At 40.1% G+C, this 20,975-nt stretch overlaps 1 protein-coding gene and 1 long non-coding RNA gene across 3 annotated transcripts in view; both read right to left on the bottom strand.

Moving 5' to 3' along the window:
- Positions 1–447: 447 nt before the first annotated feature.
- Positions 448–20,975, bottom strand: part of trpc7b (transient receptor potential cation channel, subfamily C, member 7b) — a 56,699-nt gene continuing 36,171 nt past the window's right edge. Inside the window, exons 8-12 of the mRNA XM_088987282.1 lie at positions 6,875–7,070; positions 4,801–5,022; positions 4,488–4,574; positions 3,190–3,265; positions 448–2,522 (exon numbers count right to left, since the gene is read on the bottom strand). Of these exons, the coding sequence (XP_088843408.1) occupies positions 2,383–2,522; positions 3,190–3,265; positions 4,488–4,574; positions 4,801–5,022; positions 6,875–7,070 (721 nt within the window). The 3' untranslated portion in view covers positions 448–2,382. The remainder of the gene's footprint in view (positions 2,523–3,189; positions 3,266–4,487; positions 4,575–4,800; positions 5,023–6,874; positions 7,071–20,975) is intronic.
- LOC148901459 (uncharacterized) lies at positions 16,710–19,028 on the bottom strand. 2 transcript variants are annotated; one of them, XR_016113520.1, is made up of 2 exons: positions 18,693–19,028; positions 16,710–18,334 (listed from the first exon to the last, which is right to left on the bottom strand). It is a non-coding gene; the product is annotated as an uncharacterized LOC148901459 (long non-coding RNA). The 2 variants fall into 2 exon arrangements; XR_016113519.1 differs by having other exon boundaries at positions 16,710–18,424.

Genomic DNA, 20,975 nt, shown 5'->3' on the forward strand with positions numbered 1-20,975 from the left:
CGGACCCCAACATGAATACTGAAAAAATTACGTTGATAGAATAGTTTGAGTGTTTGTAACAAGGAAATCACAGTCTACCTGAGGGGAGATCTGGCGCTGAGGCACGGGACACCCTTTTACATCCGTCTCCTGCTGCTCCAGATTCCCATTCTTTGCCAGTGAAATCAGGGAATTGTACTCGGAAGAAATTTTATATTAGAATACATAATGAGAATATTAATAGTAACTATGATCACAGGTCACAGGGCAACAATTGCCTCTCTACTGCAAGTTAGCAGGCTGTGCCTGGTGAAACACATCAGTGAACATCCATCCATTTTTCAATCCGCTTGATCCTCACAAGGATAGTGAAGGGGTTGGGGGGGGGGGGGGGGGGGCATTTACTGCATTTACTTAAAACATGAAAAAGAGAAAACATTTACATTCCTAAAATTGGCATCAAACACATATCAAGGCAGGTGTTGAACATCAAACCGCAATGAATTCAAGATGAAGACTGATGAATGCCATTTATTTCTACGAACCAAAACAAAAACAGAATATGACAATATATTGGAAGATATCATTTTGAAAATGAAAATACAGTGCTTTAGGTCAAACATCCTCCTAGCTTTGGAAAGTAATGGATATTTTTTTGTGTGTGTCTTGTTAAAAACAACTTCTGTGGCTTGATACTAAACACACCAGCTGTGGCTTTTGTGCATCATAATTAGTCGGCTTAATATTTAAACATGTCATGAATCATGGATGTAGAATAGAGTAATAACAGACAATGACTGGATGAATAAAGTGTCTCATTGGGTGGCTCTGATGTGAAGAAAAAAAACAAAAATTTAGTTGTGGTGTATCATTTCTTCAAGTAGTCATTTTATTTATTTATTTATTTATTTATTTACTAACTTGAATACTTTGGATTTGATGTTGTCTATTTATTTATTTTTTCTGATGTTGTGATTTGTTGCTGTTTTTTTTAAGTTATGTTTTTTATTTTGTTTTGTATTTGTGCTTTTGGATTTGGTCCTGTGTTTAGTTTTTTTTCTTCCCGTGTATTAGGTTTTTGGTTCCCCCTTTTCTGTTGGCTTGTTTTTGTGTTTTGCACTTCGGGACCATTGTAAATTCTAGATATGCTAATGGTTTAAACCAAGCTATACACAATAGACATTTCCCTTTGAATCTAACATCAAAATAAATACATAAGGACAGTGTGTTAGATGATTCAGCAGCTCTACTGGAGGTGTGGCTTTCTTGATGTGGTGCTACCAAAATTGAGTGTCATAATTTGACAATGGCGTGCCTGTTCCTGCACATCACCCCAACAAACAAAAGCAAACAATGTGTGATACTGATCAGGAAAAAAAGATGGAGTGATGTCATGATCTGATTTTGAAGCAGGGTACACTCATACCGATAATACTGGTCAACACGTTTTCGCTATTTTATTTTAAACAGAGATTCAAGGAAATCTTTCCACACCTTTTTGTTTTTTTCACTCCATCAGATCAGAGCTGATTCTGAGTGAGCTGCTGTTAAAGCCACCAATCCTGTTGGCCAGCGCATTGTTTAAAGGCCAGGATTCCGCACCATACAAGAGAGGATAGATTGGAAGAACTGCTGAATGATAGATGCGCATCTTGTTCTCGAGCTGAGTGACGCCGCCAGAGGGGCCGCCACAACATACATGTTTCCAAATTTGAAATAATGGGTTAATATAGACAGAGTTGGTTAATATAGACAGAGTTTGCCCTGCTTAGCCGCATCATTTTGTATTTGGAGGATAGAGCACTTGACGTTGAGCTGTGTGTTGAAACAGCACATTGTGTTTGAAGCAAAAGGTTATGTTTCCTCGAGAAATGTTCTCTGAGCTAATCCACCCCAACATATTTTCTAGATAATCACGTTTCCCCCTAGTTGCACAATAGGGAAGAAGATGATTTAATTAGACTGCCTGGTGCATAAAGGGTTGTGTAGTCTCTCGACGCGTCTGTTGTGAGAAAACAAGCCTGTGCAGCGTGAATAAAGATGTTTTCTTCTTCCTCTAGCTTTCACCAAGCCATCTTCTCATTATTGGACATGTGCTCATATCCCTTGAAAGTGCATGCATCTTTCTCTTCTCTTCACCACCTACCAAACAGTCTTCTATTTTAACTGGCATTGCACTGTTAACATCATTCACCCCAGTCATGTTTACTCGGCCATAGAAATGCAAACATTTTCTTTTTTCAGCCTGAAGACAGGATATCTTCCGCAAAGTCAAACTTGTTTTCTCAATGCTTTGCTTGCACTTTTGTCCTACCGTCTCTCATAAACATCCTGCTCCCCGCCCTCCTCATGTTTTCTCTTTCTCTCTTTGACACAATCAGGGCCCACTTTTCTAGTCGCCCTTCAGTGCCTCATGGTGTTCTTGCCAAATTTCTCGCCGAGTTGCTGAATAAGCAGAGACAGCTCCCCAGCAGCCTCTGACTTCTCCTCTAGAAGCTCATAACGGAGGCTGGAAATGTCCTGCTTGATTTCCTTCAGCTCACCTACGGGTACATGACAATTGCAACGCGTGAGCTCAGGGAAACCATCAGAAAATGCACAGGAAGTACTTGCACATGTGTATCAGTAGACATATTATTCAGATTTCTCCTAATGCATTTCCTCTACGGTGGGCGTGACTGCAGAATAAATCATAAATTGATCAACTTTGTGTGATCACCAAATCTTCAAATTGGTGATCGAGAATTTTTCTCCCCCAGAATTGATTACTGATCAACCTCAAAAAGCTTGATTGCGTAAAGCCTTATGGAGATGATGGTCTTTGTAGGTCACAATAGTACAAAACTAGCAAAATAGGTTGGTTACAGCATAAGTATATGGGATATCAGTATAAGTATATAAAGTAAGTATATAAGTATATCAGAGGCAAACTGTTCAATGTGATATACTGCCGTTGCAGTACAATAATCTGTGCATAGAAAACCGAATAGTGTCCATAAAAATTGCATAGAATCGCTGCAGCGGAACCCGACGAAGTGGCTGCTGAGTTCATCGTATCAGCAGTTTATTTTTATTTATTTAAGGTGTTTTGCCTCCAGGTGGAATATGTATTCTCTTGCATCAAATATGAAGCTGAAAGGTTCATTCAATTGTACATCCAGTTCAGGACCTGCTCAGCGTAAGAAAATAAACACAAAAAGTGGCTGTCACCTTCGTTGACTTCATCACTCTCTCTGTCCACTTGGGCCTTGAGCACATAACGCTTAATGAGTCGCTTCATGATCTTCTGCGGGGAATATAGCCAACACAACGAAATGAGGAGGTGGCGAGGTGGTACGACAACACATGTATGTCAAGACAGCAAACAAGTTTCTCATTAAAATTTGAATACGCACCCAACACACTCAGGTACAAATACAGGTGCTATTAAATGCTGACCCGGTAACAAGCCTTTACTGCTTAATACTTCATCGGCCGTCTCCATTTATGGCGAACGTATCATAAAATGCTGGATTTGAAAATAACTGGAGTAGACTAGCTATTAGAATTTTCTTGTTCATATCTCTCAGGATAGAAATGATGTGGAAAGAAATAAGGAGAGTGACTGATCCCTTTTCAGCGCTCATTTTCTAAGTGCCAGCATTGTGTCCACCTCAGCAAGCTCATTTGGGTCATTTCATCCTCATTATCTTGCTCTTTTGTCTTTCTTGCCACTTCAACTAACACTTCTCTTTACTCAGTATCTTTTTCACACCCACACATTCATTCTTCTTTTTCCCCTACCCCCGTATATTTTGTATTATATGCTTTTCTGGACTACATATTTTAATTGATCACAGAGTTTGTGAGCAGCTTCCCATTTGAGGTTTTCTGGATCTTATTATTTCTTAGGGAGGATGGGGAGTGAATAGGACCTTTTAGGAATGATCGTATTAGTTTTTTTGGAGAATCCACGCGTTCAATATGTCTATAACAAGTTGAAAGTTGACACTATTAATTCAACTTATTGGATCAATCCACCCATTCATTTTCTTTTGCACTTGTCCACATTAAGTTTGTGTGTGTGTGTGCGTGTGTGTGTGTGTGTGTGTGTGTGTGTGTGTGTGTGTGTGTGTGTGTGTGTGTGTGTGTGTGTGTGTGTGTGTGTGTGTGGTTGTGCACACACCGACTTCCATTCAAATTCATTCTGATAAATTCACTCAAAATAATAATAAAAAAACAGGCCTCATTTGCAAATCTTAAAATAAAAATCTAAAAATCTAAATGACCTTTTGCCATGCAAGCACATGAGTGTGAGTCATTACTTGCTTATGTGTTCGGTACGATAGGCTGTCAAGCAGTTAACTGCAAACTCTGTTTCTTGTTCAAAGTCATCTATGATAGACTCCAGCTAATCATTGACAACCACTGTCAAAAATTGGATGGTCTGGTATGGTATGCGTTTACAGCTTAGAGTTTACGGTGCTCCAATAACATCTGTGGCTTTTCGCTCAGTGCATGAAACTCACCTCATATCTGGTTGGATGTTTTCTCGAGTTTCTGGGAAAATTCAGAAACTCTTCTCCTGGGTGGGGATAAGATCTGAAATGTTCACCCTGGTGCAAGTGCAAACAATAGTGGATGTTAAAATCAAACCTTTGATTCCCAAAACACAATCTACACAGGATACACAGGACATTACATTATTAAGTTGTATTTGTGGTGACTATGAAGTATTTTATTGACATGTTTGGTTTGGGTTATGTTATGAGAAAAATACTTTTTAACCGCTCTATATGGCACAGTGACTCACTTAATTTGATTTTCTGCAGCATTACTTACCTTGACCTGCGAATTGAGCATACGTAGCTCCAACTCATTGTTGTGCTGATGACCGCCCACTTTACAGATTCCAAAGAGGCCTGACTTGATGCGCCGGACCAGGTAGTAAAAGGATTTAGGGCTAGGGACCAGGTTAAAGGGTGCGGGTAAAGTGCGACCCTCGTCAAAGTAGGACAGCCACAGCTTGGCACGAGCAAACTTCCATTCCACATCAGCGTCCTCCTGCAGAAACAGAGTGTGTTTGGAATGACATAGTTGGGTTAGGGGTGGAAAAAATCTATTGTATTCGGGCAAGAGGTTTCTTAATGTTCACACTGACATGCGAAACTACTTGCACCCGGGACATGTTCAACAGGTCCAGTGTATTTGAAATGTCACTGAACTTTCAAATCCTTTCAAGAATAATCCAATTTCTGTTTTCTCTCTATTCACCCATTTATTTTCTGCCGCGTTTGGAATCGAGCACCAGAACCCTGGTTACCCCTCCCCCAACAAGACATATCTTTTCCTCCTGAGGCATTATCACAGGTCTTCTCTTGTATGTCCTTCCAATTGAACATGAACACAAGTTATTCCAAAGTAAGAGCGTTATAAATATAAGCAGGTGCTCATACAAATAAACAGATCAGGATTCATGGAAATGAGTTGTCGTCAAACTACATCTGTCAGTGTGGGCCACGCGGTCTCATCATGCCAACATCTGTTCTTATCATGCCAAAATCTGTTCATCTGAGGCATTGCCCCAGATGAAAAAAAAAACACATTTTCATCATGGTTTCAGGGTATAAATACTGTCCAGAAAGAGAGGATCACAGTTTGAGTCCCACAGCTCACAAAGGTAATTGCAACAAGTAGCAGTAGTCATCATTTGTGCGCCCCATCCTTTGGATATATTTGCTTGCAGGCCTGCGTATGTCACCTGCCTGCATGTGGAGTGCAAGAAAAAAATAAAGAAAAGTGACAATAAAATGTTCCTTTCAGGCATAATGTGGCATTTCGTTAAAATCAAGACCAAACTCATTTTTAGTGAATAAAGTTACTGGTATGTCGGGCTTATAATTTCTGTATATTATATAACACAATACTATGTGATAAGATAAGGTGGGATGAGATAAGAAAGTCTTTAATAGTCCCACAATCGGGAAATTTGACAATGACCATGAATGCAATCCCTTGCATGTTGAATGCAGTTCTATTGCATTTCAAGAAGACGATCCTTTGAGGACAATGAAATCAAACTCAGGAAGAGAGGAACATAAAACAGTTTTAAAGGAAAGCTTCTCTGGAAAAGCTCGAAATGTTGTTCCTGTATCAACAAACAATGATGTGACAACCCCCCAAAATTGTCTGTTTTGTCTGTTTAATGAGCTATTTTGCACCGAGGTGAGTGAACACACGAGTCCGTATGCAGTGGTTTTTCATGAGCCACGCCTGGGAAAAACAACACCACCACCATATTGTGACAGACTCATTAGAGTTTTAAATAACAATATTCCACTCCTAAAAAAGAAGACCCAAAGAATCCTTTTGGATCAAAAGTGAAATATCTTCAGCAATCAAGTCCAGTTGCGTCAATTGACCTTTTGGGGATTAACAGAAACAGTAATGGTAATATCCCACTTTGCTGGCTTCTGCATAAAAAGAATGGGAAAATAAGTGCTGAATCTTCAGTTTTCACCCTGATGTGATAATGTTGTGGTATCTGTGCAAAAGAATTTGATGGTGATCACTACAATAGTTACACTTTGGTGAAATGATAGAGCAGAAAGATCTCAATTTTATAATTTCATGTTGGAACTCAAAAATGAGAACCAAGCCACATAAACTGGTGAAGAGAAAAGTGTGTTGAGTGTGAATCATCACACCCCTTTCCATTCTGGCATTAGCATCATTGTGGTTACTACTTCCATAGAAGGAAACATCTCCGTCTGCTCCATTCAGTGGCAGTGTTTTTACAGTGTAAAGCAGTCTAAACTTTAAATAATTCCAGACGAAGAACACTCCATCTCTCCTCCAAAAATGTTATTTCTCATAATTTTCACAGAAACATGGTCATGTCAAAGCGAACACTTACCTCGATCTCCTGGTATGAACTGTTGATCATGGCAATGAGCATGTTGAGAAGGACGACCACCATAGTGACGTTGTAGACCCCGTACAGGACGTAACCAATGTTCTCGATGAACTTATGGTCATACTTCAACACCACTGAAATCACTTCTGACAGGCCAAAGATGGACCAGAAAAGAGTCTTAAAACTCTCCTCCACTCTGTAATTATAGAAATGAAAGTGCTAAGAAAACAGGGATGTGAACCATACAAAGCAAGCAATATTTACCTTTAGTTGTGCTGAAAGGAAAAGAAGAAGTTGTGTTTTTCCCAAGTGAAAAATCATGCTTTGTTGCTTGGAAAGGTTATTCTCAACAACACTGTGGTTACAAACTCACTTGTTCTTCATATAATTGGCTTTTTATCCTCTCACAGTTTCACCTCCCTCCATCCCCCAACACGAAAATATGGAGAGAATATCTGGGTCTAAATAGAATTCAACACTGAACCGCATCTTGCCATTGAAGACTTTGATGGCTACAGTTCAAAGTCGTCCATCATGTTGTGCTAACATTTCCAAGTTAGTGCATTCAAAATCTTCTCACTCTCCCACAGGTGTTTCAGATTCTTTGTGATCAATATGAGATGAGAAGTAATGGAGGAGCTAACCATTGAAAACAAAATAATAACATAAAAAGATTTTGCTTTACAAACCATATTTAAGGGAAACATGAGTACTGGGGTTGTTGTAAGAGACAATTTTTCTTACTTAGAGGATGTTCGGATCAATATAACTGCTATGGTTGGTCCATTTTTAAGCAAACACCCTTCATTAACATTAACCAAATGTGTCAGTTTGTACACACGGCGAGAACGGAGAAGCAGGAATTGTGTCATTTACATGTAGGTTATCTTAATATGTTTTTGCAAGTACTGCTAGAATCAGAATCAGCAAATTTCCCCATTGCGGGACGAATAAAGGTATTCTGATTCTGATTCTGCTAGGAAACAACTGAGTGTGGCTTGGTAGGACGCTGTCTGGTTAGATAGCTTGAGGCAGGTGGAGGTAAAGGCCGGAGCATCTGTCAGCTCCCCCGCATAAGGCTCTGTGGGTATCTTCCAAATCGACTTGGTTCAAACAAACAGTTTTAATGGCTTACAGAGAGCCAGATGAAGGCATGTTGGGGGCTGGGGGGTCTTTTCAAGTTGGAGGGAGGAACACACAGTCTGACTTTTCTTTTTCACAATGTTCTTAAAAAAATAACGACATCAACTTTCTGGGAAAATGCAAATCAAACTTGTTACACTTCTATGCGCAAATATTTTTTTTTCGAATGCGTATGCACATAATCAGAAGAGACAAGTTCAAAGGACATTCAAGCAAAAATCACCAAATTGCACTAGTTTGTGTTGGATCAATACCATCAAGAGCTGTACAATCACCACAAGAGTTGTGTCATATGGTGTACACTCTTCTTCATGATGTCGCACTAGAATAACTCCCTCCTGTCTATTATGTATTTTTTTAACTCACACTTTTCATCAATTGTGAAAGCCTTCAAGTGGCCTTTATTAAATACTACAAGACATAACATATTCATGTCAGCATGATTCAGTTAGCAGGCTCAAGCTTCAGTCCCAGAACAGGATAAGCAGCAGAAAATGTTGGCACAAACATCACTCGGTCACAGAAGTAATGTCCATGGTGGGAAGCTTGACAAATTTCCATCCCTCCGTTTTCTACATCACTTGTGAGCTGGTACCCAACTGTGCTGACATTAGCTGAGAGAAAGGGTACATCCTGGAGTATCAATCTCATGCCATGTATAAAGAAACAAATCACATTTTAACCACAAATGCTTTGGGTCCTTATTCAAATTGCCTTTCAAAGCATCTTATGCAGAAATGATGATGACAACTCTAGTCGCTGATGGTGTAATGGTACCCTTACATGATTTGTGAGCAGGCAGCGTGGGATCGCTGCTCACTCAGTCATGATGTGGATAGGGGTTTTAATGGTTGTTTGTTTTTATATGCACCCTGTGACTAATTGGCGACCAGTTCATGGTGTGGTCTGCCATCTGCCCAAAGTCAGCTGGAATAGGCGCCGGCATTGCCTGTGGCAAAAGCTACACTAATACAATGTCAAATTGAATAATCAAGAAAAAAAATGCATTAACACTTTTCTATATGATGTTCATTCATCAGCAAAGTAACAGTTCTACCCAAACCATACACAACAAGACTAAGATGTCTATGATTGAAAAAAAAATGGCATCTGCCTCACCTGTTCCCTGAACATAGCTGCATCTAAACATCTCCAGCATAATATGCAACATCATAAAATGACATAAGGTACTTCAGTCCCTGTCAACAACAGCAGTTCTTCTCACCTTATATTTTATCTTTTGGCTGCAATGATGCATTTTGTAAACCTCTGAAAGGCTTCCTCGCTATTCCTACATACACACACTCAACAGGCTGTCATGAGGACAGCTGAGCAAGGTGATTTTCCTGGACTTATTCTTGAAAGCCTGTTATTTTGAGCCTTTCACGTTTGAAATAACGTCTCATCTCTTATCTGCACTCTCTTCTTACAATGCGCCATTCTCCCTCACTTTAAAATGTGACACGTTGAAACACAAAGGGTAATTGCGGAGTCTTGATGATGCGTTGTGACAATTACGCTTTAAACAAAATTATACTCCATCCCATCTGTATGAAACACATTTCACATTTGGTGTTCCCATCAAATAAACACAAAGAATTGCGGCACAGAAGTAATGGTGATGAGCTAAGGCTCCGGGCTATATAATCATGTGTCTGAAAATTCAAGATTTCCCAGGGATGAATGTACTATGTATGGGCAATTATACAAATATGCACCCACTGAAAACTGTTTGTTCAGCTGAACAGATAGTATATTAAAGTCCATAAAGAAAGGCAACGTCTCCAAGCTCGACCTCACAATGTGCACTTAAACTGATATAATACTATGAACGATTAAGCGTTGTCCCATGTACTCTGGCCGATTTACAGTCTTTGCCTGATTTGTCATTGTCACGAGAGTCCGTGTGAGTCATCTTTGGAATTGTTATTCAGAGAATATCCAATGTTTTAGGGCACGCCCCACATTAACCTAATTCTACTCTGTTGCTGTGACTTGGTCCAATTTTTGTCAACAATCACCTACCACTGGACAATAAGCTTTTGTTGGGCAAGTAAACACATGTGTAATTCATAGATAAGATACTCAACACATAAGTGGTATTACATTCTGAAAAATGTCTATAATTCTAAATTGAAGATGTCTTGCAATGGTTCTGTTTAGAATTACATCAACGATGAGCTGGATTACCAGTACAACAAATGCACGTCACAAACAGGCATTCAGAGAGTAGAACCAGGAGATAAGGCAAAAGATAAAAAATTCAATAAACAGAGTACAGTTTTTGTGTTTTACAACACCACCTAACCATAATTATAGTTTCATTGGCAGCTAAAAATATACACGAGCGACATACGTAGAATTTGTGACATTACAATGAATGGGACTGAGTTCGTCTGTCAATATGTGCCCACATATGTATCTTGATTCTCGACAATGTCCTCTTTCTGGAGCATCCAGCATCTTCCTTGATTGTCACTCCACCTTTTTATGGACAATTCAAATAATCTGATATACAGCACAGATTCTGAAGAGCCTCAGACAATAGACAGGCTGACACAGTTCACATCTCATGGAATATTTGTGCAAAATCTCTTAACATGTGGGGGTGATGGCTACTGGGCCAGCTGTCATAATTTTGCAGTGTTCGGGTGAGTGCTGGATTTGTAGAGTTGGATTCATTGCACATTGCGCAGCGCATTTGTGGAGTCAACAAGCTTTGTATGTGACAATAAAACCCGGCGTTCCTGACGGCCGAAATTCATTCCATCCATCCATCCCTTTTCTGAGCCGCTTTATCCTCACAAGGGTAGCAGGGCAGGCTAGAGCCTATATCAGGGGCACTAGGCGGGGGACACCCTGAACCGTATGGCATCTTATCACAAGACACACAGAGACGAACAGCCATCTGCACTCACACTCACACCCAGAGCTGGAATCGAAACCGATATCTCTGCACTGTGAGGTCGATGCGATTACCACTCGACACCGGGCCACCTGGGCAGGATGCTTGTGGTTGGGCGGGGCGCAGGTAGGAGGGGGGCATATACGCGTCTATGCGCCACATTATACGGCCTGTTGATAAATGTCATTCTTAATAATAGATAATAGCACATCCATCTCTGTCGCCAGAGGCTAACTTCCCCTGCTGATTTTTGATGCTTGGACAATGTTGTCATGATAACACACACACGAGCACACACACAGACACACGCACACACGCGCACACACACACACACAGTGACCACATTGAACGTATGCAGCAGAGATCAGAGTGCTAATGTTCTACGCAGAGCCGTGATTGTGTGAGTCACCTTCACTCTACAGGAGCTGTTCCATAATCATTGACAGGGCCAAATCAACCCGGTCCCCCTCAAAGACATGTTTCTTGTGCTGCTTCATCTTTACTGTCTCTGCACTGCCTCCATTGTCTTTGCTCTCTTGTCACTCTCTCTTTTATTTGCTCGCTCTACCAGTGCTTCTTCATTGTAATCCCATTGCTATTGCCTTTATATCTGTCTTCTAATCGACACTCACTCCATTGTGCTTCCCGCCAGCTTTTTGCCATTATGCCACCCCTCATCTATTCCTTTGAATTATAGATATATTTTTTATCTCCCAACACACACAGCTCATACACCCCTCCTGCTTTTGTGACCGACAGGGACATTCACACATATAGCTCACAGTTAATGTAAAAGTAGACTTTGAACAAGGATTGTTCATCGCAGGTCTTTAATTTCTGCTCTTTGACCCTTTTCAAATATGATCTTATATAGATATACATACAGTAATATTGAATGTGTCTTTTCTGATAGTGACTGACAATCTCTTCTGGCTGAGAGAGAAATATAGACGAATAGTTATATATATTTTATTATGAATATTATATATATTTGTTGGTGCCACGGTGAAAGTAGAGGTGGCAGCCATGTAGCATTTCTTTGTGTAATGATATGAGCAAATCATATTTGCTTTTTGACTAGCAATGCCTGGCTATAGACCAAACAGAGCATGCGCTGCAGCGAGTCAGTCATACGAGAGTGTATGAGAAGCACCCAAGTCAATTGCTTTCTCCCTCCGACAAAGACGGCAGTCCGAATAAAGAACCTCAACTCTATCCAGAAATTGTATCATTTAGCGAACCCGCTTACACAAAGCAACACACTTTGAAGGAAATTATGGAACCTGGTTTTGAAGTGTGTTTATATTTGCATACCATACAATGATTTGACTGTGTTTTGGTTTTGTAATTCCATAAGAGACAAAAAATATGTTGTTGTGGTTTTAGTTTCGAGCATGTGAACAGATTCCTGTTGTTGATTAAATAAGAACTGGGCAACACTCGTACAGCCACTTCTCCCACAGGGGCACTTTAACTAAGGTGCCTGGTTAAAACAAATAGTGGAACATACAGTTTAAATGCTAGAGGGATAAGCTATATGCTGTTCATACAGATGCAAATGACAGAGCCACCAGAGCAGTTTCACTATTTTGTTCAAGACAACTGGGAATGTTTGAAGGGAACGAAGGCTTTGCCAATTATTAGCTGGCCACTCGACCACCTGAGCCGTAGCTGCTGCAAATTAATTTTAGAGTGACGCGTGAACATAGTTTACAGTGATGTTTTTTTCAACTACAGTATCGACAGGTCTTTCTCACTTCAATGATTGTCAAGGCAAACACGGCATGTTGGATCTTATCCAAGCTGTCTTCGGGCACACAAGGCGGTCGCCAGCCAATCGCTGAGATCAACATTACAAGTTCCCAAATTCCCATTGTCCAAAGTTGCAGTACCATGCATTTGTTCTTAATTTTCCTGATGAAAAGCTACATCCATATGTTGGTTCCACTTTCAAGTCATTCTGCAAATTACAGCATTCCAAAATCACATGTAGAAAATAAACAACACATTTTCAGAAAGCTGTCATTGTACCTATATGTGTGCATCATGGCCACTTTAGAATAAGACTTTAGCATTTCAGCACAAAAGAAGTCTAAGATGGCGCCCAAGTAGGCAGCCGTCAGCAAGTGCTCTCCCGAGCCTTGCTTGTTTTGTTGTTTTTCTATTGTTTTTGTGTTTTCTTTTGTCACTATGAGTTCTTGTGAAACGGATACAGATTGTTTATCAGCATTTTTGGCCAATAAATTTATCAAGGAGGAGACTGCTGAGTGGTTGCACCTTTTCGGCAGCATGAATATGTCAGCACTATTTTTGATTTGGGAGGAATGTCAGTGCCGTTTGTTTGTCATCGCTGGACAGCTCTGAGACGACTGTGCTTTTTGCACCTGTAATGGGCAGCATTTTAACAGCCCGCTTTGTTCAGCGGAAAGGTCGGTGCTGTTGGACAGTCTGCGACTGCATGGTTGCATGGTTTGAGGAGCCTGCAGTGAGAGGAAATGAGCGTCAGCGCAGAGCGGCAATGCAAATGTGGCACTGTCGCGGCTTGGAATAAAAGCGGATTTACGTGGGGCAGAAGACGTGAGACAATCTCCTTTAATAATAATAATAATAATAATAATAATAATAATAATAATAATAATAAATTATGTTTTAAGCGCCTTTCAAAGCTCTCAAGGACACTTTAAAGTCACAGACAAACATAGTACACCTTTGTGTTTGCTTTCGACATTTAGCTTATAACAGACGTGCACATTCCACTATTATGTCCCTGATCCACTGGTGAAAAGGATGCTTTGATCCTCTCCTATTTCATCTAGAACTGCTTCATGCAACAAAGAAGGTGCAGAAAGTGCTTAAGATTGAATGAGTGTCTGTGTCTTTTGTGTTGTGTCACATTATTTGCTAATTCGTTTTTCTTTTTGTTTTTCGATTTTAAGTTAGCACCGCATTACAGCATCTCCTGTATTTGTTTTTCTACTTCTTCCTTTCCTTTCACTTTCATCACTTTATTGCTGCTAAATGTACATCTCTCCACAAAGGCTAATACAATCCAATCCATTTCATTATTCTGCAACGTTTGCATGATAACTGAGTGATTCTGATGAGGACAGCAAAGGCTCTTTTGAGTCATCAATCCAACAACAGAGATGGTGGGTAATTTGTAGAAGTGTAGAGGTTCTCCAATAGAGTAGCACCATATTAAATTTAATGTTTGTTTCTCATATTTTTGGTTATTCAGCTACATGACAGTGGTTCTAGTGAGTGTGGTGAGGCATTTTCATAGAAAATTCATTACAAATTCATAAGAAACCAGGATGTTTTCTGTTGTTTTCTCATCATGTTTTTTAAAGGTCTATTTTGCCTTCTCACCATTGGGTCTCCTCCTTTTTATTTATTTATTTAGTTATTTGTTATTTTTCGGCTTGTGGAAGCTGAGTGTGACTTCTCTCCGAGCTAATAAAATTTCCACTTTCGCTGCGCACTCCCAGCTATCATCTGATCCTCTGATTCTCTCACCAGGATTACCCTTACACTCCAACTCAGCCAGCCTCACCGTCAAGCTAGACATTCTGTCACGCTTCCTTTCTTTTATCTTCTTTATGGTGTCCCTTTTTGTTACTTGTCACATTGACTTTCAATTCTGGCCTTCACTCCTGCAGTTCTTTTCAGTCCTTTACATTCCCTCTACCATGTACTTATTTAACATTTGATGACATTTTGTTACAATTCTTTGTATGTCGATCACAGTTCAGTCCAACAAAAAGAGACACTTTAAATAAAGAGTCCATATTCCCGTCACGATCATAAGCTAAATTTAGGTTCTCATGACCAATCTGTTATTATAGCAATCGCATGTGGGCAAAATCTGCGTGTCAATACTTCTGTGTGCTGCACAGTCAACTTGACCTTCTCTCATCTTCTGTCATTCTCCCCACTCATTTTCCCCTCCTTTTGTTTTTGCATCCTGGCGGCTCTCCCACATTTTTTGCCTGAATAAACTGCAGAGCCCCAAATGCCCTTCGCTCTGGATCTGCATCGTCTCTGTGGTTCTCTTTCCATCCTCTATTCCCTCCATCTCCTATTGTCAGCTTCCTCTTTCATGCAGTGCAGACTTTATCCCCTTTTGTTTGTGGCACTGAAATCTCCCTCAGTTGCAATTTATTTATTTTATTCCATTTTGTCACTTTAATTCAGGTGTATTTTTCCATTTGCTTGTTTTGATCAATAATAATTTTGTCTTTTCTTTCTTCGACTCAATTACTGCTCTGGGGAGTGCGTTACAAACAATTGATGAAACAGAGATTCATAAATTGCTATATGGGCATATGTGAAAATCCCCAAGTTCAATATTCAAGTTGTGTGTAATGTTCAAGGTTTAATCATGTATCTGATACCTGTTTTCCTCCATTTCAGGTTATTTAGTTACTCATGTATTTATTTATTTGTTTATCTATGTATTTATTTATTTATTTATTTATTTTTAATCTGCATACTGTGCTTACACTCATATTCAATACCAAAATATAATGTTTGAGATGGTACTATGGTATAAAGTTTCAGAACCACTGAAGTAGAACATCGAGACATGCAGGTCATTTCCCCTCACCAGTCCTGGCCAAATATGAATCCTGATAACTGTGAGCATGTGTGTGGGTGTCTGTGTGTGTGGGAGAGTGTATGCAAGTGTTTTATTTAAATTGTACAGCCATAATTGTTTGAACACCTGTTAAATTATGCAGAACACAGGCATTATGCAGTGTGTATCTTTGTGGATTTGTACATATGGGGATACTCACACAACAATAGGCTCATGGAGGAGCGGAATAGGAACTAACCATCACATATGGCTCAAAAGGAGCATTTGACACTGCTCGCCATACAATTCCAAAAACAAATGAAATCTCACACAACTCTGATGTACAGTCCAGAGAATAGTCAAACCACATCTTATATATATATATATATATATATATATATATTGCCAAACGATCGTTCGTTTGGCAATTTGCATACTCGGCACGGCAGTCAATCAGAAGCCTGTTTCGTCCTTTGGAATATACCTTGAGTGTAAAGTGTACTTGAGAGTTATGAAAGGCGCTTAGTTGCTTGTAGCAGACAACGCAACGCAAACATTGCGACGACAAACGACAACTGGGGCAAAATCTTAAGCAAGGAATATTTACCATAAATTAAGCAAGGGAGCATTTGTGGTAGATAATTCCTTAATTTAAAAATATCCTTTATACTTCGCAACAATGGGTTATTTTTTGCGATTAGTCATCTTATTGTGTTTCAAGCTGTGAAAAATGGGGCAAATAACTTCACGGCCGGGCAGGCAACTTTTCAGAGTTGTCTGCCCGGGTGTCCACTCACTTTTTGTCATGAGTTTCAGACACTGATATAATGAAGAACCATTGTACAAACATTGAAACAAGGAGCTTTTAAAGTATAGTAGCACTGGAGAAAAAAAAGGAATGATGCTTGACGAAAAAAAACCCAACTTTTTTTGCTGATAGGATGTATAATTTGATCTGACAAATGCACTCTTGAAAATTCAGACTTTACAATAATCATCGTCATTGTAACATAATCAAAATCAGGGTTATTTAGTCCTTACAACAGCTCTGTTATTATTTTTATGTTTTTTGTTTGATCTAATTGGTACTTTTTCTCGTTTTTTTTGTCATTCATTGTTTATTGAATGTCACATGTGTGACGGGTGTCACAACAGTGACTGTCTTCATCCCCACGATGCTGCCGTATTAATGAAGACGAGACGCGTGGATGTGTCTTTTTATTTCTTTTATTTCTGCAACACTGCAACACAGTATGGCAGAAGGGATGGGTGAAGTCGCATGGGTTTCGTCTTGTGATTAACCTGAATCTCCTCGAGATTGTTCTCAAATGCAAAACATTGTAGATAACAAAACAGAATTAACAACGTGTGATCGTATAGTGGTTATTTACAGAAAAAGAGAATACAACACAAGTTCACTGTTATTTACAAGATGTCCCTGAACGCATCATGGGCGGAGACTCGGCAGAACACGCGGTGCGCTTGTAATGGCTGGCGCACAGTTCAACCAGCCACGGACACTCACGGGCAAATGAGACACGACACAAGAAACTAAATATTGTTCAATAAAACGAAATGAAACAATTATTACCTGCAACACAGTATGGCAGAAGGGATGGGTGAAGTCGCATGGGTTTCGTCTTGTGATTAACTGCGATAGAAAAGCGCATATTCCTAAATTCCACTCGACAAAACGTGAAGTAAATAATGACACAAAAAGTAATCTGGACTCGAAATGAATAAGGGAACTAATTAGATAACACTAGACAGTACAAAAGGGGAAACAAAATAAGATATTGTCATGAAAATGCGCGTTAATCAAGACCAACAGAAAATTGCGACTCACCCTGAATCTCCTCGAGATTGTTCTGGAAACTATGGGCGGGACATAGTGCCACACTGTGCGCCGTTGCGTCACTTCCTTCATAATTTAATAACCTAAGTGTACAACTCCGTTACATACACCCCCCTTAAATTATGCAGAAGTGAGGCAACATACACACGGAAGACAACAGAAAGACCAACAGGCACAATAGACAAGGTTATCGGGCAAGGATGTACAAGAATGCTGTCTAATTATGTCACTCATCTGACCAACTACGTCAGGTGACTGGAGTAAGGGATCTGTCGCCGGTGTGTCAGGGTCTGTGTGCTCGTCGGAGATGCACTGTACTGGGTCTGGGAAGGAACTCTGTCCCCACTAACATAAGTGGCCTCAGCTCGCACCTGCCCATTCCCCTCTGTACAAACTACATCACCCTGCATAGCACTACATAACTGTGACAGACTGGAGAAAGGTATCTGTTGCTGGTGTATCAGTTGTCTGTGCGCTCGTCGTAGATGCACTGCACTGGGTCTGGGAAGGAACTCTGTCCCCACTAACATAAGTGGCCTCAGATTGAACCTGCCCATTCCCCTCTGTACAACCTACACCACTCTGGATTACACTACACAACTGTTACACGGTTGGGAAGCCTCTACCTCTACCAACACACTCATTCAAAGGTGTGCTACTTATTACTTGTAAGGAGCTCATTCTTAGACTTAACACATGAAAACACGTACATGAAAAAAAACACTAATTGCAAAACAGCAGGTCAGACAATCAACACACAATTTAAAGAACGGGGTCGACACACCGTCCACCGAGTGATGGGATTGCACAGCGTCTTCATTGTGCAGCATCGCGGTCCCGGTCCGAAGTGGAGAGTCACTTGTGATCCGGGTCACGGCACCAATGTGACGGGTGTCACAACAGTGACTGTCTTCATCCCCACGATGCTGCCGTATTAATGAAGACGAGACGCGTGGATGTGTCTTTTTATTTCTTTTATTTCTGCAACACTGCAACACAGTATGGCAGAAGGGATGGGTGAAGTCGCATGGGTTTCGTCTTGTGATTAACCTGAATCTCCTCGAGATTGTTCTCAAATGCAAAACATTGTAGATAACAAAACAGAATTAACAACGTGTGATCGTATAGTGGTTATTTACAGAAAAAGAGAATACAACACAAGTTCACTGTTATTTACAAGATGTCCCTGAACGCATCATGGGCGGAGACTCGGCAGAACACGCGGTGCGCTTGTAATGGCTGGCGCACAGTTCAACCAGCCACGGACACTCACGGGCAAATGAGACACGACACAAGAAACTAAATATTGTTCAATAAAACGAAATGAAACAATTATTACCTGCAACACAGTATGGCAGAAGGGATGGGTGAAGTCGCATGGGTTTCGTCTTGTGATTAACTGCGATAGAAAAGCGCATATTCCTAAATTCCACTCGACAAAACGTGAAGTAAATAATGACACAAAAAGTAATCTGGACTCGAAATGAATAAGGGAACTAATTAGATAACACTAGACAGTACAAAAGGGGAAACAAAATAAGATATTGTCATGAAAATGCGCGTTAATCAAGACCAACAGAAAATTGCGACTCACCCTGAATCTCCTCGAGATTGTTCTGGAAACTATGGGCGGGACATAGTGCCACACTGTGCGCCGTTGCGTCACTCCCTTCATAATTTAATAACCTAAGTGTACAACTCCGTTACACATGGAACCATCGTGGAATGCTTTTTTGAGCATTTGACCATGACATTCATTGGAGGAAAGAATCAGTGCTTGCTGATCATACAGAGAATCCTAAAAATGAGAGCGCAGAAGGCTGGCACACTAAACATTATTCACATTGAGTGACATCACGTGTAGTGAGAGGATGCTAATAATGCCACACCTATTCCAAAACTAACATAGACCATCCAGACTAAGGTTTACCAGCCCAAATGGCCCCTCCTGAGGTATCATTAACACCTCTACCTGGGTTTCTTGACATCTTGTTGCTTCAGAGCATCATTTTAAATCTCACACATTTGCCCCTAATGAAGACAGGCCGTCAAGAAGAAAGGGGCTACTATTTTGGTCAAAGCTAATGGACCATTAGAGGTTACACCGTCTGCCCTACAGCCAGGAGATTTAGGTTGTTGGATCACCTCACCATTAAAACACAAATTATATGCTAGAGCACTGCCTTGAGATTGAGTTTAATTGACTTTATTATTATCGTAATAGTAATGTGCAATGGGTTCCTGATTCATGTAGGAAGAGAACATTATTACATTGTTACCTTTTGTGAAATTTGAAATAAACATCGCAAATTGGAAAAATAGATAACTTTTTTTTAAAGAAGGCATCATACCTATTACGATTTTTGCGTTGATCCTCATTTTATCGTAAACGTCAGGGTTGTCAAACTCGGGTCCTGGAAGGCCGCTGTCCTGCCTATTTTCCAAATCTCCCTGTTGTAACTGTTTGAAATCAGGTTCAATGCCAGGCTTCCTCAGAGCGTGCTGACGATCTGGTCATATGTGTAGGCCAGCTTGGGGGAATCCTGAGAGAGAGATTCCTGACACCAAAAGCCAGGCTGACCCCTAGTGGGAAAAGTAACAACCGCAAAGTGTATCCTGTTGAACTGAATGAATTACGCATATTTGTTACCCCATCTGCATTTCACAGAAAACTTAAGGCAATTGAAAGTGAAAGTGAATCAGAACAATTTTTTGCTTATTGGATGGTTGGGGCACTATTATTTTTCTTGCAACTCAAAATACTCGGTTAACTTAGTTGAAACTACCGAAAGTACTTGACTGGCACTTGAATAATGAGCGTTTTTTTTATTCCCAAAGTTGAAACAGCTCCCAAAAAAATTAATGAATCAAATATTAAGTAAATCAGCATTGGAATACTTCCCAACCATCTGTCTCCTTTCCTTGAGGGTGACCCACTCTATTGCAGCCGGTGTCTGTTTGCTCATCTCATAGCCTGGATGTTTGGCTCTGTTTGAGCAGCCAAGCAGAACTTACCACCTCTAAGATTCTTTTGCAGCAGCTCAGCGGAGCACCTGCTCTATATGCACAGCACAGAAAAGTGGAGCCCTTGCTAGGCAGGTCCAAAACGACACCGTTTATCCCTATAAGGATTTTGCTAGGAGTGTTTGAAGATACCGCCATGAGCGGAAAACAAATGCTATAGATATCCACAAAGAAGACAGATGCTAAAACCTGACAGCAATTTTGAAAACATTATCATAAAAAACAAAGTGTCAAAATTACCCATCTCGCATCAAACTGATGCACATGTTCACATTTCCTCATTGATCCTTGGCAGTTGTGAGAGCCAAAAAGAGTAATTTATGCAAATGATGAACAGCATTATCAGATTGAATCTTTTCAAAAAAATACAATTTGAAAGATTGAATTTTCAGACTAACGATAAGCCTTATTTCCATACAATTCAAACAAATGCATGATTGAGGTTTGCATACATTATTATTGCCTAAGTGTTTCATTACTTTCTTTATTAGTCAACAAGGTATTGTAAATCTAACTCTTTCATAACATCAAACAGCCTACTTCTATGGATCTGAGGATTAAACCAGTGGTGTGACAACACAGTAAACTTGTCACAGCA

Source organism: Hippocampus bargibanti, linkage group LG02 (genome assembly GCF_051943395.1).
Source record: "Hippocampus bargibanti isolate YZ-2025 linkage group LG02, ASM5194339v1, whole genome shotgun sequence".
Lineage (NCBI taxonomy): Eukaryota > Metazoa > Chordata > Actinopteri > Syngnathiformes > Syngnathidae > Hippocampus > Hippocampus bargibanti.